The sequence below is a fragment of the Miscanthus floridulus genome, chromosome 16 (assembly GCF_019320115.1).
Source record: "Miscanthus floridulus cultivar M001 chromosome 16, ASM1932011v1, whole genome shotgun sequence".
Classification (NCBI taxonomy): Eukaryota; Viridiplantae; Streptophyta; class Magnoliopsida; order Poales; family Poaceae; genus Miscanthus; species Miscanthus floridulus.
Window position 1 is genome coordinate 84024040 of NC_089595.1, and position 17799 is coordinate 84041838.

The 17799-nt window shown below is 40.4% G+C and overlaps 1 protein-coding gene, 1 long non-coding RNA gene and 1 pseudogene across 3 annotated transcripts; 2 read left to right on the top strand and 1 right to left on the bottom strand.

Moving 5' to 3' along the window:
* Window positions 1-1400: 1400 nt before the first annotated feature.
* LOC136510938 (uncharacterized) lies at window positions 1401-5028 on the bottom strand (annotated as a pseudogene).
* A 5150-nt stretch (window positions 5029-10178) lies between these two features.
* Window positions 10179-12868, top strand: LOC136510940 (uncharacterized). The gene is made up of 10 exons (XM_066505216.1): window positions 10179-10512; window positions 10651-10755; window positions 10837-11081; window positions 11413-11616; window positions 11726-11818; window positions 11888-11980; window positions 12060-12401; window positions 12472-12534; window positions 12605-12664; window positions 12755-12868. The coding sequence occupies exons 1-10, from the start codon at window positions 10179-10181 to the stop codon at window positions 12866-12868; spliced, it is 1653 nt and encodes a 550-aa protein (XP_066361313.1).
* Window positions 12869-12943: 75 nt separating this feature from the next.
* Window positions 12944-14037, top strand: LOC136514140 (uncharacterized). 2 transcript variants are annotated; one of them, XR_010773545.1, is made up of 5 exons: window positions 12944-13018; window positions 13128-13184; window positions 13265-13375; window positions 13468-13713; window positions 13801-14037. It is a non-coding gene; the product is annotated as an uncharacterized lncRNA (long non-coding RNA). The 2 variants fall into 2 exon arrangements; XR_010773544.1 differs by having other exon boundaries at window positions 12945-13018; window positions 13128-13375.
* Window positions 14038-17799: the final 3762 nt, after the last annotated feature.

A 17799-nucleotide genomic window follows, 5' to 3' on the forward strand; every position in this document is an offset into this window, starting at 1 on the left:
TTTGTCCAGCTCCGTGCTACAGTACTGTAACCATGATTTGGAGTTTGTCCGACACCGTGCTACAGTACCGGGAGCAGGCGCCGGTAAAGCCCTGCCAAAGCACTACTACACAACAGGGATATTGTATCACTTTTTTGTAACATATTAATCAATGTGTTACAGTAAAAGTTTATTGTAACACAAAATAGTGTGTTACAGGTTTCGATTGTAACACAAAACACATTTTTTTATAAAAATGTGTTACTGACAATAATTATAGTAACACAAAATTAATGTTACAAGCAAAATGTTACAAAAGTGTGCTACGTTGTAACACATGAATAGAACATATATAAAATGTGTTACAAATACATGCCCTGTAGTAACATAAAATAGTGTTACAGTCCAAGTGTTACAAAGAATGGAGAGCAATCGTCCCTTAGGCGCTTCGCTCGCTTCCTCGCGCTTGTGCACGCGCGTCCCCACGTGACGGACCCAGACATACACGAACCACGCACCTGTTTGCAAGCTTTGCCTCTTCGCGAGAAAATAGCAAATTTGGGATTGCAATCTTCTGTAGACCTCAGACTCCATTCGTAGACTTTGCAAAAACTAGGCCTAACATTGGACACTTACTTTTTTTGCTATTATGTATATTTTCTCCCTTTTGTAGTATTTCTCCATATATTTCTATCTGTTCTTTTGCATGTTATGTACTGATGCGTAGCACCGTGTCCTATATAGGGCAAGCAGGTAAGCAGGCAGGCTAAGGCCGGCTAGCCGCTACAGGCTCGTAAGCTAATCGTCGCCACAGCCGCCGAGCATAATTTTTTTTTTATGGAATAATGAGCAAATAAAAAATCCAAAATATTAAATACAATAAAAATTCTAGGCATATGACACAATAATAAACACAATAGTCATGAGTTGATCTCACAAATCCCCAAAGTTCGCATAAACAAGTTCATCTCACAGAACCATAATTTTGTTCTAAACGAGTTCCATCACATATTAAATAAAATTCTAGATACATCTCATCACAGATAAAATCATTTATCCAATATGTAGCCTTCCCTTTAGTGTCATCATCTTTGGTGCAGACGACATCCCCGCAGGACTACTGGTGTCAGCTTGTGAAGAATACCCTCTTCTAGTATGAACATAAGCCAGCTGCACATAAGTATGGTACGACAATTAGATGTATGATAAATATTATAAAATATTATTGTATAGTAACAATATTGTCATGCAGTGTCTTATAATTGTACACCTACGTAAAAATTAAGAAATGATGTTTTGCTCTAAGTTCACAGGCACAGTCTCAGTGTCTTATCCATTGAACAAATTGTCATTATAGTAAGAATTCAATAAATTCAACAAATGAGCATCCACAATAAGAGTCACGTACTGCACCTCATGAACTATGATTGGTCATTCAATCCATTGCCACCAGCATCTGCAACATCACTAGCATCCACCGTGGTTCCCTCAATGTCTCTTCTTGCCCATTGATGTCTTACAGTTGCATTATTGAACATATCTTCAAGGTGTGTGACATGGAATGGCTCATTTTCTACATCATCTTCCCATTGTTCACAACCTGTGTCATATATATCTCTTGGTTTCATCTTTGTGACTACAGACCACCCAGGGTTTTCTTTGTCGTCAGAATAAAACACCTGGTCAGCTTGGTTAGGAAAAATGTACGGTTCATGATCAATCTTTTCTCCTGTATGTATCAGGTGTGAGAAATTAACAAGTGTGTAGCCATACTTGTCCTTCTTTATTCCTCTTTTGGAAATAACATCAACCCATTCACATTTGAAAAGTACCACAGAAAATTTCCCAGAGTAGTTAAGCTCAATAATATCAATTATCCTCCCATAGTAAGTCACATCACCTAAAACTAGCCTGCCATCACTTGCACTGGCATAACTTGATGTTTTTGCAGTTAGCACTACACCACTGTTTTGTGTCACCTTATCCAACCGTTTAGGCCTAAAACAGAAACCACGACTGTTGAAAGCACGGTACCTTTTTGCAGCTTCAACTGGGCCACGAGCTAGCCACCTAATGTCATCTTTAACATCATGAATGTTATTTTCACTCTCTAACTGCATTATCTGTACAATTATACACAAGTTTAGTTCTGCATGTTAGTGCTACAAGTAAAGCATTTTGAGTTAAGGTACTTACATGACTTCTAAACCATTGATGGAACCTCTGATTTTGGATGTTCTCAACATTTCTATGGCTGGCTCTATGTCCAGTTCCTTTTCCAATGATCTCTTCAGCATGAGCTCTATAATTTACATGTAGGAAAATTTATGGGAGGCAAAAAAAATTATGTTTACAATTTTGAGATATTACCTAAGGTATGGATTGACATCAGAACAATTGAATAGCGCATATCTATGTGCTTGTACTTTAGCCAAACCTCTCAGAACATAACTACTTGGCTTTCCAAGTGGTTTCCTAGGATGAGGAAAAAGAGTTGATGCATGTCTAGTAGAACATCCAAGTGACTCATCATTCTCGTCATTCCGTGAAAGCCTATTAGACAGGGTCTGAAAACCATCAAGAAATGTTGAACAAAAGTGCATAGCCTCTTTTGCCAGAACTGATTCTGCAATGCTGCCCTCTGGACGAGCTTTATTTCTCACGGTTGACTTCAAAACACCAAGGTACCTACACAAACTAGTATAAATTAATAAAAACGATAATTTAGCATGCAAAGAGAAGGTACCAAACATGGCTCTTAGATTTTTATAAGGAGAACATACCTTTCCACAAAATACATTGACCGATAACATACAGGACCACCTATTTTTGCCTCTGTTGCTAAGTGAAGAACAAGATGCACATTGATAGTGAAAAACCCAGGCGGGAATATCATCTCCATCCGACATAATGTCATTATGATTCGTTCTTCTAACTTCTCAAGTTCATTGATGTGGAGAACTTTTGCATTCAGTTCTCTAAAATATCCACACAGATCAAATAAGACGGATGTAACTTCATCTGGAAGAAGACCTCTCAAAGCAAGTGGCATAGGTTGTTGCATTAGTATGTGGCAGTCATGACTTTTTAGGCCTGAAACTTTTGGTTGATCAACATTTACACATCTAGAGATGTTACTAGAATAACCATCTGGAACTTTTATGTCACGAAGGACTTTACATAATTGTTGCTTCTCCTCTTTAGACATGCTGTACAAAGCAGGAGGCAAGTAATACTTACCATTAGCCTTTTTTTGTGGATGTAGATCTGGCCTGATGTTCATTTCTTGCAAATCTTTCCTTGCCTGTAGGTTGTCCTTTGATTTGGCATCCATTTCTAAAAGTGTCCCAAATATATTTTCACACACATTCTTCTCTATGTGCATAAAGTCAAGATTGTGCTGTAGCAAATTATACTTCCAGTAAGACAAAGAAAATAGGCCACTAACACCCTTCCAGGTTTTAGACTTCTCAAAGTCACTAATTGATTTTATCTTTTCCAAAAGAGATTCTCCAGAATAAGAAATAGGTCTAGACCGATGCTCTTTGGTTCCATCAAATGAACTAGCATCATAACGGAACTCATGGTCAGCGGGTAGAAATCATCGGTGTGCCATGAAACATTGCTTGACACCATGTTTCAAGCGCCTTGAACTTGTTTCATCATCACAGGACACACAACCCAGCTGTCCTAGAACACTGTACTGTGCCAGTATCCCTGTCCCAAGGTAATCACTCACAGTATGCAATACTGTAGCATAAAGTTGAAATCTCTCATGTCAAGATGCATCATATGTAGACATACCAGTGTCGAACAACTCATTTAGCTCATCATAAACTGACTGCATAAATATATGGAAGTTCTTTCCAGAGTAACCAGAAATTATTAGAGTGAGCATAAGAGAAGAAGCTTTCATGCATAACCATGGTGGAAGGTTGTATGGTACTAATACAACTGGCCAACAACTATGGGTAGAATTGCACTTCCCAAATGGGTTAAAACCATCTGTTGCTAGTCCAAACCTCATGTTTCTAGAATCTGATGCGATGTGAGGGTGGAGGGAATTAGTCATTTTCCAAACCTCTGAATCAGCAGGATGGCGCAAAGCACCATCCTTTGTACGCTCCTCATCATGCCATCTAGTTAACTTGGCTGTTTCCTTGTTCATAAAAAGCCTTTTAAGTCTAGGTTTGATTGGAAAGTAACGCAATACCTTGTTTGGGGTTGCCTTTCTTCTTTCCTTTTTTGTCAATGATGTTTCATCTGGCTTATTTTTCCATCTTGAAGCTTTGCATTTTGAACAGAAGTCATCATCTTTCTTGTCTTTCCAATAGAGCTGACAATTATTTGGGCATACATGAATCTTCTCATATTTAAGGCCAAGCTTTGCAACGATCTTTTGAGCCTCCACGAATGTTGCGGGAATATTTGAACCTTTTGGGAGAGCTAGCTGTAAGATTTGAAGTAGATCATTAATTGATTTATTGCTCCACTTGTTGGTTGATTTCACATGAAACAATAAGACAAGGAAAGAAAGTTTTGACAGCTCACATCCTTCCCATAAAGGTTCATCAGCAGCCCTAAGCAAATCAAAGAAAGCTTCTGTTTCCGCATCTGGTCCATCTTCAGGGGAACCAGATGCATGAGGTCCATTTGTGTGATGTTCAGTATCTATATATCCAAAGGTTTCTTGAAGGTTTCTTGAACTACTTGCCGCATATTAGTGTTGAAACTTGGACGTGCTGGCTTTGAATCTTTGTTTTTCTTTGAACATGGCTCTAAATCTTTGTTAGCAGAGATATAAGATGTTGTTTCCCCATGACAACCCCATATAGTGTATCCACGCAGCATTCCATTACACAGTAAGTGCTCATACACTGTTTCTTGCGTTTGTAACCGTCTGTTAACACATTTGACACATGGGCACTGAATCTTTGCATCGGACCTTTTTCCACTGTAGGCAAACTTAATAAAACCTTTTACTCCAGCTATGTACTCATCACTTGGTCTTTCAGATTGCAACAACCTCTTAATAGCATTTAAGTCCATTAATTCACTAAAAACAAGAAATACTATCACTGCATTAGTTTATTTATCCTTGTTACGAGCGATGAAAAATCTATAATAGTAGCAATAAAGAAAGTAGATTTGGATCGTCCACCTTGTTTTAACTTCACAGGAACCACAATAGCCTTCCGATGGGACTGTCTGCTATGATTCTAATAGCCTCCTCGAAATATAACCACTGTGATGATGAAACAATTTGACTATTTCTTCAGAGGACTGCTAAAAGAAAAAAGTTTGGGAGGAGAATTACAATGAATCAGAATACTTTGCCAATATAGCATGTACAGGAAAGACTTCAGATTTCACTCACTTGGCAATGCTCTTGCAAAATGTTCGTAATAGTTTCTACAAATTTGGTTCTCTGAACTTGGACCTCTGGATTTGGTTCACTGAAATAAAATGTGCTCTAGTTGTCAGTATGAAAATATATGGCTCAGAGTTGCAGGATGCATCACTATATGCATTCAGCTATGATTTCTTTTAAAACAATTCAGCTATGTTTTCCATGATACTATAATGAATCCTATCTGAAGTAGTATAGTGTTGCCTGAAGGAGCTGTAGTCAAGGTGCTGTGTGCTGATGGACAATGCTGAAATTAATTGTAAAAAAAATCCATGAACTTTTGCTTCTTTTTCCTTTGATGATAAATGAGGAAGTGTACAGCCTGCTAATTATTGCCTCATGATGTATGCCTAGGGCAATAAGAAAATTGGATAATTCCACAAAAAACAAAGGATGTTGGATATATGGCAGCCTATACAGATCACTGAACAAACAGTGAGTAGCTACAATTGTGCAGCTGCTAGCTTTGGCTGCTGATCTCCAATAAAACAGAGCTCTGGGTACCTACTGCCTATTGAAAGCTCTGCTAGACCACCCCAATAATTCAGTGAGCCGTTATTCACTTCTGAACATGGAATTCAACCTATTTTGATTGCTTGCTATTTCTGGTCAGCTGGATAACCTGAGTTTGTATCTAAAGTTTGAGACTTGAGTGGCTTAGTGTTTGGCCAAATTAGTTCTTTTATGTGTTTTCTTCGGAGCTATGAAGACCAAGATATATGTGATTCTTTTTCTCTAATGTTGTTTTTTGTTTCTGATCTCTATGGCCTGTTTCAGTCCAATTAATATTTTAGCATGCTAATTCTAGCAACTACTAACACACCTGTCAGTAAGAAGTTCATCTGCCGAGAGATGTGCATTGACCACTTTCTAAATCTTTGTACGCTGAAAATACATGATTTGCATTCAGAAAGAAGCTCTTCCACCATATCTACCTGATAGTGAGCAGACACGATAGGCTACAGTAACTGTATCTTTACTACCTCTTGCATTCGCTTTTAAGTAGGCTATTATATTCCACAGATTCTTCATATTCTTCAGAATTTTCAAAAAAAAATGGTGGACAGGAGGGGCCCGACCTGCGTCCACGCCAGGAACGACCGCCGGGGACGCCGCCGGGGGACGGTAACTTCCGCACCGTGGACGGCCACCACGCCGTGGATGCCGGCCAGGGACAGCCGCGCCCCCGCCTGCACCAGGACGCCGGCAGGAAACGACAGCGTCCACGCCGGGGACGACGACCGTGGATGGCCGCACCCGCACCTGGGCCTGGGCGGCGGCGTCCTGGGAGCTACGACGAAGGAGGGAGCGGGGAGAAGCCTGCGCCTGGGCGGTGGCGGCCTAGGACCTATGCGACGACGAGCGGAGCAAACCGGCCTGGACTTGGGCGGCGGCGCCGGCCGTTCTGCGACAAAGCCAGAGGGAATGGGAAGCAAACTACGCCTCAGATGGCAGCTAGTACAGATCCGATGGCCGAGAATCCAGTTGTTTTGAAAGCCCAAAACAACCGGTTATGCTGACATCAGGAAAAATGTTTTTAAGTGCATAATTATTTCTGAAAAATACATATTGAAATTTTATTTTAAATCCCTCAAATTTTAAAATTTATAGCTTTTTATTCCAAACTTTGTTTTCATCTGATCCCATTATTTGAGAACTTTCGAATGTCAAATATGGAACTCAAGATTTTGGGAAATGCTAGCGTCCAAGCGCGTACAAATTCGCCGCTCGGCGCGCACAACCGATCCATCGCGCGATGCTCGCTGCTGCTTTCCTTGGTCGTCGATTCGCTGGTGCCACCGGACAAGAAACACCGCCGCACCCAGAGAAGAAGCACTGTTGCCGCCGCCGGAGAAGAAGCATTGTCACCGCATAGGATTTTGCTGAGGAGGTTGCCTTAGTTTGCCATGGCCGCATCAAGAGAGGGGGAAGGGGAAGAAGGTGGTCGTCACCAGCGGTCGGAGGTGGTGGAGACGGGGGGCGAGCTTAGAGGCACTAGATATAGAGCTGGAGAGAACCGAGCATAGCTTGGATGGCAAGAGCCTGTGGTTGGTCCTGGCTTAGCTACCTTAGATGTGGATATGCCACATTCGTCGTCAAGGTGACGTGCTCGTCACGTTCGAAGACAAGGTGACAACTTCATATACCTCTTAGCCACGTCTAGTCTCTTCGTATAGGTGTAGATCTAATTTGCGCACTAGGTGTGTTTGTGAGTGTGTGTGTGTGTGCGTTTGTTGTGGTGTGAGTTGGTGCGTGAGTCCCGGATACTACAACTTGCACATGAAGAGTTGAGATCTCAAAAAAAAATGGAGTCGGACGAGGTGAGGAGGTGGACGGAGAACGATGTGGCGCCAGTGGCAGGGAAGACGCGAGGAGGAGAAGATGAGACGGAAGGTGTGCAGAATGTATGGAGCCGAATGGGGTGAGAAGGTGGAAGGGGAACGACATGGCGCCAGTGGTGGGGGAAGACGTGAGGAGGAGAAGACGAGGGGAAAAGGTGTGCAGACCAAGCAACTTTCACCTGCACGCGTAGGCATTATCCTGGATGAAACCATATGCTCTATAGCCATAAGTGAAAGTGTAGTGGTAGTTAATAATACTCGTTTCAAGAAACTATTTTTCATTAATATTTATCATATTAATAATAGTAATATAATTGGTCACATTAATTTGGTGCCATTAGGTATATAAAAATTCATTTATGTGTTAATGTAAAAATTAAAATTATTATTAGACATTAGTTTAAAATACACTAATTTGGTACATATTATTAATATTATCACAAAACTAATATACGTGTCATTATTAATATTATCACAAAACCAATCTAGAATCAAGAGACATGGAACATTAGTTTCCCTCCAAAAAAATAGACAAAGTATTTCCCACCAAATTTTTCCTCCGAACAATACATCTGCCGCCAAACAGATGCCCCTCTCGGTGACTCAGTCATATCGAATAATTGAATCTAGCTGAAAAAACTCCAACTCCCTCCTCATTTCCACGAACTGAGTAACTGACCGCAGCTCCAAGGCCGGCGGTGGCGAACGGGCTCGACGGAGGCGAAGTGGCCAATTGCCGGCCGAGCGAGCGCGTCGTCGAGTTCCCCGACCCCATTAGAAAGAGAATCTCGGTCAAGCAGAGGACCGACCGCCGGCAGCTGATCCATGCTCGTGGCGGCCAGATCAGTTCGTCCGTCCAGCCCAGATCGCTAGGTATGCTTCTCTTCAACTCCTCGTCCGCTCCCACAATTCCCAAATCATCGGCCCTCTTCACAAGCGGGCCAGTCAGCGAACGGAACCTTGTGCCGCTCGAGGTACCCGATGCCGATGTCCTAGTCTCCTACTGCCTTATCGCTCCATGATCATTGCCCTAGGCATACAAATCCCTTGGGCCTCATCCTATAGGTAGTATACACTAGAAGTATAGGAATAAAATTTGTCCAGATTTTTGTTCCATTGTTTGGTAGATTGCTTCAGATATGATAATTCTAGTTGGTTGCGATGTTTGACAAATGGTTATCCATTAGTTAATTGGCAAGGTTTGATAAGTAAAATCAGTTTTCCACAACTCTGAATGTGGTTTCAGTTACAGTTTCACAGTGCCCATCTTCTGAATTCAAAATCTTTAAAACCAGTGATCTTTTGATGATGGTCCCTTGAGCAAAGATGGTGAGCTCTTGTAGATGACCAACTTTTCTTAAGGCCGATCATCTTGCTGTTTTGCGAAATCAGGAGAAAGAGAGAGAGAGGAAGAGGGCTGTTTCAGTTGAGAACAGTAGCAGCAGCAAGCAGCTGCCATGCAGCAGCTTCACCGTCAGCCACCGCCCTCCGGTGCCGCGCTCGCGCACGCTTCCACGCAGCTGCTTGCGTGTCCGAGCCCAAGCAGTTCCCGGCCACCTTGAACCCGCCGGCAAAGTTCGTCGCAGCCGCTCTGTCCCTGCCCTTGTAAATTTAGTCTGCACAGATCAATCATTTTGGTTCTGTAAAACTAGAAACTAAAGTTGTGCCTCCACCTTCAGAATACTTAAATGCACCGCTTTTCACACAAAAGATATTTCAGAATCACTTTTCACAAGATTTTAACTACTGGAGTCAAGTTGGGGTAGTAGTACTGAAGGCAATGACTTGAATATGCCAGATATGCTGGGTGACAAAAGTCTGCAGCTGTATGTAGTTCTGCTCTGTTTTCCTCAACCTCACAAGTGGTATTTGCCTCATATAGGTTGTGAACTGATTGATCATTATGACAATTTATTTTGACTGAGGATGTCCATTTTACAACTCAAAAAAAATCTTGCATGTCTGGTCTAGACCTGTAGATGAATAAAAAGATTGTTCTTTCTTACATCTTGATATGTGTGCAGGATCTAATTTATTTCTCTTCATGTAAAAATATTTTGTTGGTGCATGCAAAGATTAAAAATTTTGGCTAGTTCTGTTTTCCTGCATGTAAAATTAGTTGTTGGTGCCTGCAAAGATTAATTGTCATATTTTGCAATGGTTGGAAATTTAGCAATCTGATATTGCTATGTGCTGATATAAGGTTTCAAAATTCTATTGCCTAGTGGCATCAAATCTTTACATACCTAAGCAAAAACACAAGTATTATATATAAAGCTAATATGCCATCCTTTTGACCATTCTATCTGAACCGTAGCACTTCACTTGTTCTCAAGCTCCAAGTTCAAATAACATTACATATATGCACTTTAATCTAATTGTTACTCTTCTGTTATCTTTATTCTTAATTTTCTATTGGTACTATATTTTATTTAGATTGTGCAACCATGGCGGTGGATAATTGGACCATAAATCTTGAATGTGATGGGGCACCTGAAGGAGAGAGACATGTGAAAACGGAAATGGACAGAGATGTGATATGCTACTGGAACCTGATTGATTTGATCAAGGATCATGGATACTCATCAGTTGACTATCTATACTACAAGCGAAAAGATAGCTTGGTTGTACTAGAACAAGATCCTGAAGTGATGAAAATGCTTAACGAGTGTGAGAGCAAAAAGATGGTTAGCTTGTTTGTGACAAAGGACAGACTGGCCACTTTAGCGCCTACCAAGTCCAACAAAGAACCATCCAAATCTAAACAAAAAAAAACTAAAGGTATTAGAATGAACATATAATTTTACTCTTCTGTATGTATATCTGATTATTCAAGTACAACTTAACTATTCCATATCATGGTAGTTATCAATGATTTATTTTCATCCAAGATTAGCCTATTCAAAATTTGTTTAGCAGGAAGAGGAGGTACAAAGAAAAAGAAAGCATTAAATTTAATGCATACTGAAGCACTATATGCTAACGAGGTTGAGCAGCGCGATGATGAGAACCAGAACACATCAGGTACAAATGTAGTTAGATCAATCTCATTCATATGGACTGTATCTTAACTAGTTACTATCACTGTCATTCTATTTTTAATAGCTGATGGCGACAAAGAACCTAAAAAGCGAAAGGGGACTGTTTTAACACATGTTTGGGATCTACTTGACGGAGATAGGATAGTAGTAAGATGTAATAAGCTTGGACAACCCATTGGAAAAGAAGGTGGCCTTTTAGGCCAATTTTTGGGCACCATAGCAAGAAATGGTGGTTACTGTCCGGTTGGTGCCAAAGATCGGAGAAAAGTTAAGAAAGACTATGGAGAAACCATCATTCAATTTGTACAGGTTAGCTCTTTCTTTGCTCTTAGCACCTACATCAGTTTGTCTCTAGCCATCTTTGTTTTTGTTTCAGTTCGAAAATAAACTTGATATATCTTGAATAGATGAGAGGTTATTTGGGATGATGATTTGGTCTTTTTATTCAAGTGTAATTGAATTTGTGAAGTGAATTACATCTTAAGTGTTGAGTGCAGTAGCGTTTAGCTCATATAATATTGTGAGCCCACGTGGCCAGATGATAGGCAAGAGTGTTTGGTGCAGATTTCATTGTTTAAAAGATATGATTGTTATCATGTCATGAAATCAAATTCATTCTTTAGTGACTTTCTTATTTTAGACAAAGTTCTTGTATCCTCATTCATGTGAGAAATGGATATTCAAATCAATTGGAAGAGATTGGAGAAAATACAAGGCAACATTAAAAAAGACACTATTTAATCCAAAGAAGAAAAGGTCTGTTTTGAACAAGTGTTGTCCAGATGATATTGTTGAAGCTGAATGGAAGGCCCTAGTAGGATACTGGAAGTCCGAAGAAGGAAAAGTAAGGCACCACTATTTACACTGTTTGGTATTTTTTACTATCATCGTCTACTATTGTTGATTTCTACATGTATAATGGTTCATTATTTAATAATTTACTTTTCTTGTAGACCCTTAGTGAAAAGAACAAAATAAGTCATGAAATGAGGAAGACAACTCATGCAGCAGGTACAAAGAGTTATGCTCGTTGGTCTGAGGACATGGTGAGTACATCTTCTCGTAAAAAATTATATATGATTCTTCTTGCTTTTCCTTTACTACTATTTTTGCAGAGGCAAGCTGATCCTGAAAAAAAACAGCCACATAGAGCAAAGGTTTATCTAGCCACTCACAGGAAAAGGGGAAAAGGGATAAATGAGCCAGTGGTGTGCTACATGCACATGGGAACTTTTTTGCAATATATAATTATTTCTGTTTTCTGATGTCTGGATTTCATTGTTGTAGGTTCAATTGGAAAATCTCCTAGACACACAACCAGAGTTAGCACAAAATAGTGAGGGCGGAGTTGCATGGGGAGGTGATGCATTACATCAGGTGTTGGGAGAAGAAAAAGCTAGACAAGTGCACGGCATGGGATTGCTTCCGGTTCCTAAACAAGTTTATGGTCGAAAAACACACCATTTTAAGGACATTAATATAGTTTCACTAGATGGCTCATCATCTGATGTAGAGGTTCACATGTTGGAGGAAATAAGGCAACTCAAAGAGCATTCTAGAATGCAAGACAAAGTTATCGAAGAACTAAAAAACAATCAGAGGCACAATGAGAACCAAGAAGCAACAATGGTAAGAATGTACAGCTTAATTTTGTAACTCTGTATTGAAATGCGTTATTCAAACTTTATATCTTTTCTAGGGAAATTGTGCTAGGAGTGATCACAACAATTCTCAGAATCAAGTACTGAATTCTAAAAGAAAGGTATTTGCACTATTTTCCATGTTTTCACCTAAACTAATATTTTGGCTTTAATATCCTTTCAAAATTTTAGAGAGTCCAGTGTGGTGCACCCAACCAGAATGAGGGATTCCTCAAACATAGGGATGAATTGGTAAAGTCACCCTTGCTTGTGAATTTAATGCTTATGCATCCATAAAAGATTTTTATAACAGCTAATGCTACTGTCTTTTCTATTTACTAGAATAAAGTAACATGTGAGTTTGAATTTAGTGATGATGACAATGTACTTTTATCTGGAGAAAAGGTTATCAACTGGTTTCTTGTATTTAAGAACAACAATATACTCTTAGTTTAGTACATGTTAATATTTTACCTACTAATTATCATTTGAACGATTTTGAATTGGAATCAGTGCCAAAGTGATAATAATGACAAGGAAGTAGAAGAAGCAGAAGCACAGGCAATATTTGAACGACACCTCCATAATGATTTTGCACCAACAGAGGTACACTATTTCAATGTACCATTGAATAAAATATATTAGACTTGTAATGCTAGTTATTTAAGATGTCTATAATAGTGTATAAATACAATTGCCTTTCTCTTCCGTTCAGTTTGATTCTTGTCAAAGGAGTTCCGCCACAAGTAGAATAATACCAAAGAAACAAAAGGTATCTATGAACCACACTTTGCTATAATTATAGTAGATTTTGTGTCTTATTATTTTGTACTTTCATTTGACATGTGTAAGGGACATCACGGAGGGCTTGTAGATACTAGAACCATTGCACACTAGGAGGTGGCTCATGACAAGGCTACAAGCTACAGGCGCCAAACACCTAAACGACTTTCTCTAATGAAGGTAGTTGAACATATCACTTGTTCTAAATGCATGATCACGATGTACAACTAAAGGGTTGCTGGTCACTAAGAGATTATGTCAAATTAATGTAGGTTGGGTCCACAGTGCTACTAATGACTTTGAAATATCCTAATAAGGCTAATGTGGCATATGCAACTCTCTTGAGCACTAATCCAGAAGCCCTAGTTGGTGGAGTTAAGATAGGAAGTCAATTCTACAAAGTGCGTATCAATCATCCTATAACAAAAGATGAGCCATTAGTGAGGCCTATGCTTGGGTGCGACAATATTGGTGATGCTCATGCCAAAGGAGTCCAAATTGCTTGGCCTTCGATGTTTGTATGTTCAAAACTAGCTTTCCTAACTTTACATCAATGTATATATGTGCCTTAATTTGTAATGTTACAACTTAAATTTTCTTTGCAGGTTGAAATGATTAATGGTTGAATTCCTACATCAATGCGCACAGGAAGAAGCAGTGGACTTTAGGAATCATAGCTAGTTCTTGAATTTTTCTTTCTAGTATGGACTACGTGTGTTTGCTCTCTTGAGCCATATCGTTATGTACATATACTACGATTTGTTCTAAACAAGCACTATGTTTGAGATCATTCCACAATATGTGGATCATGCTATGATTATGGAAATTTGTGGTTTATGTGATTTTATAGTGTGTCATATTTGTGCGATTATATAATAATCCTTGTGCCATATGTATTGGAGAAATAAATATGTGTTTCATAATCCGAATATGTTGCAATAGATATAAAAAAGTGTTACAAACCATGTGTTGCTTTGTTTCATATATTGTGCTCTACCATAATGTGGAAGTGTTACTAGAACTAAAAAAAAGTGTTACAATAGACATTCTTGTAACACTATACAAATGTTACGATAGATAAATAAATGTGTTCCACACTATGCATTCTACCATATTGTTAAGTGTTACTAGAGAAAAAAAAAGTGTTACAACAAAAATCATTGTAACACTAGACAAGTGTTCCTGTAGACAAGTAGTTGTGTTACAATAAACCAGTCTATTGTAACATAGCCAATTGGAACACAAAAGAAAATATGTTACTAAGTGAGCTGGTAACACTTTTTTCCAATATACAGTAACACAAGTTGGTGTTACTATATCCCTGCACTGTAGTAGTGAAGAGGGCCTAAGCCAGCCGCCGCCCTCGGCGTGTCGTCGTCGTCGCGCTGCGTTTGGCAAAGTGGCTGCTATGGCTCGGGCAAACACGGGCGCGCAGGTCTGCCGCGCGTCTGTAGCAGGCAGCTTATCATTAGAGCCGATGGCACGGGGCAGCCGGCCCCGGTAGGGCAGTCAGATTGGCCCGTGACCCGTCCATCCGTGTCTAAGCCGAGTACTGCATTTTAGTATTTCCAATCGTCTAATCAACTAATGTGAGCAATGGACGCGTGCTTGCACTCGGGGAGTTGCCGAGCCGGGACTGGTCGCTTGCTTATAAACCTAATTTTTTCAGCTAATGAATAATATTTTTCTCTCACAACCAACACTATTTTAAGTCATGGCTTATCAACCAAGCGATCAGGGCATGGATTGAGGAAAAGGAATTTCAAATGAACTAGATTTCTATGGTTTGATAACGTCACTTGCTGTTTGGATCACGGGAATAGAGCTCGCCGTTCCTATAGAATGGGTAGCATTCCTCCACAAAACACAGGAAACAAAACATTCACTCTGAACTTGAAGTTTTTGCGAAAGCCCAAGACATATGCTCGTGTTAGCGTGTGCCAGAGAGAAAATGGAGGTGGGCAAAGGGAGCAACGGGCGATGGTGTTGGTTTATTAGACACTGATTGTTTTTAAGCTTGAATATTTCTACAACAACAACAACAAAGTATTTAAGTCCTAAACAAGTTGGGGTAGGCTAGAGTTGAAACCCAACAGAAGCAATCAAGGTTCAGGCACATGAATAGCTGTCTTCCAAGCACTCCTATCTAAGGCTAAGTCTTTGGGTATATTCCATCCTTTCAAGTCTCCTTTTATTGTCTGTACCCAAGTCAACTTCGGTCTTCCTCTGCCTTTCTTCACGTTACTATCCTGGCTTAGGATTCCACTACGCACCGGTGCCTCTGGAGGTCTTCGTTTGACATGTCCAAACCATCTCAACCGGTGTTGGACAAGCTTTTCTTCAATTGGTGTTACCCCTAATCTATCACGTATATCATCGTTCCGAACTCGATCCCTTCTTGTATGACCGCAAATCCAATGCAATATACGCATTTCTGCGACACTTATCTGTTGAACATGTCGTCTTTTCGTAGGCCAACATTCTGCACCATACAACATAGCCGGTCTAATCGCCGTCCTATAAAACTTACCTTTTAGCTTCTGTGGTACCCTTTTGTCACATAGGACACTAGATGCTTGTCGCCACTTCATCCACACTGCTTTGATTCTATGACTAACATCTTCATCAATATCCCCGTCTCTCTGTAGCATTAATCCTAAATATCGAAAGGTATCATTCATAGGCACTACTTGACATTCCAAGCTAATATCTTCCTCCTCCCGAGTAGTAGTGCCGAAGTCACATCTCATATACTCAGTTTTAGTTCTACTGAGTCTAAAACCTTTGGACTTCAAAGTCTCCCGCCATACCTCCAGTTTCTGATTCACTCATGTTCGGCTTTCATCAACTAGCACTACATCGTCCGCGAAAAGCATACACCAGGGGATGTCCCCTTATATGTCCCTTGTGACATCATCCATCACTAAGGCAAACAAATAAGGGCTCAAAACTGATCCTTGATGTAGTCATATCCTAATCGGGAAGTCATCCGTATCTCCATTACTTGTTCGAACTCTAGTCACAACATTGTTGTACATGTCCTTAATGAGCCCAACATACTTCGTTGGGACTTTATGTTTGTCCAAAGCCCAGCACATAACATTCCTTGGTATTTTATCATAAGCCTTCTCTAAGTCAATAAAAACCATATATAGGTCCTTCTTCTTCTCCCTATACCGCTCTATAACTTGTCTTATTAAGAAAATGGCTTTTATGGTTGACCTTCCGGGCACGAAATCAAATTGGTTCATAGAGACCTGCGTTATTGCTCTTAAGTGATGCTCGATAACTCTCTCCCATAGCTTTATAGTATGGCTCATCAACTTAATTTTTCGGTAATTAGTACAACTTTGAATATCCCCTTTATTCTTATAGATCGGTATCAATATACTTCTTCTCCACTCATCAGGCATCTTGTTCGATCGAAAAATATGGTTGAATAACTTGGTTAGCCATACTATAGCTATGTCCCCGAGGCATCTCCACACCTCGATTGGGATACCATCCGGTCCCGTCGCCTTACCTTCTTTCATCATTTTCAACGCCTCTCTGACCTCAGATTCTTGGATTCTCCGCACAAAGCGCCCATTGGTGTCATCAAAAGAGTCATTCAACTGAAAGGTTGTGTCCGTATTCTCACCATTGAACAATTTGTCAAAATACTCTTGCCATCGATGTCGGATCTCATACTCCTTCACCAAGAGAGGTTCCCTTTCATCCTTAATGCACTTAACTTGGTTGAAGTCCCTTGTCTTTCTCTCACGAACCCTAGCCATCCTATAAATGACCTTCTCTCCTTCCTTCGTACTCAAACGTTGGTAAAGATCCTCGTACGCTCTACCCTTTACCAATTTCTAATCCACTATTTTTTCCACTCCTACGTTCCAAACGCTACTTCCTATAACTTTTATGTGTTTTTCGTTCTTCTGTTTTCTATTCGTTGGTTCCAAACATGCACTCATTCACGTGGTAGGCTCGCTCGTCGCTCCGCTGGGTTCGGGGCCTTCGCCCTTGGCCGCGACACTACGCGGCAACTTTGCGCCATATGGGCCCAGCGGACAGCCAGATTCGGAGGCGTACATGTCCGTGCCGAAGGGACTGGCCGGATGTTGCTACTCTTTATGTTGCCGTGTGCACGCGCTATTCCGTATGTGTCCGTGCGACGGCGAGCCATCGACGAGAAGTCGAAAGCCCCCCGTCTCTTCGTCGCCTCGCCTGGTGCTGGTGATCGAAGTAATCCACCCCTTGTCCTCTTGGCCCCACCTGTGACCGTGAGAGTGGGGATAGCATAGCCATGCCCATACGGGCATCGGTGGGACAGCAGATGCCTATTAAAGCTGCGTGCACCAAGTTGGTACTAGGTGGGTGCCTGCTGCGAGTTCATGTTTGAACTGGGTGTTTGGTTACTGCCGCTAAAGTTCAGCTCTCGTCGCATCGGATGTTTGATAAATGTATATAGTATTAAATATAGGCTAATTACGAAACTAAGGTGAATTTTTAAGCCTATCTATGATTTGATAACGTGTGATACAGTATCATATGCTAATAATAAATTAATTATACTTAATTAATTCATCTCACGAGCACAGGACCGAATTTGTAAT

Coding starts and splice junctions, on each gene's coding strand:
- LOC136510940 (XM_066505216.1), top strand. CDS start 10,179: ATGGCGGTGGATAATTGGACCATAAATCTTGAATGTGATGGGGCACCT. Junction 10,513..10,650: donor TAAACAAAAAAAAACTAAAG/GTATTAGAATGA, acceptor TTTGTTTAGCAG/GAAGAGGAGGTACAAAGAAA. Junction 11,082..11,412: donor CCATCATTCAATTTGTACAG/GTTAGCTCTTTC, acceptor TTCTTATTTTAG/ACAAAGTTCTTGTATCCTCA.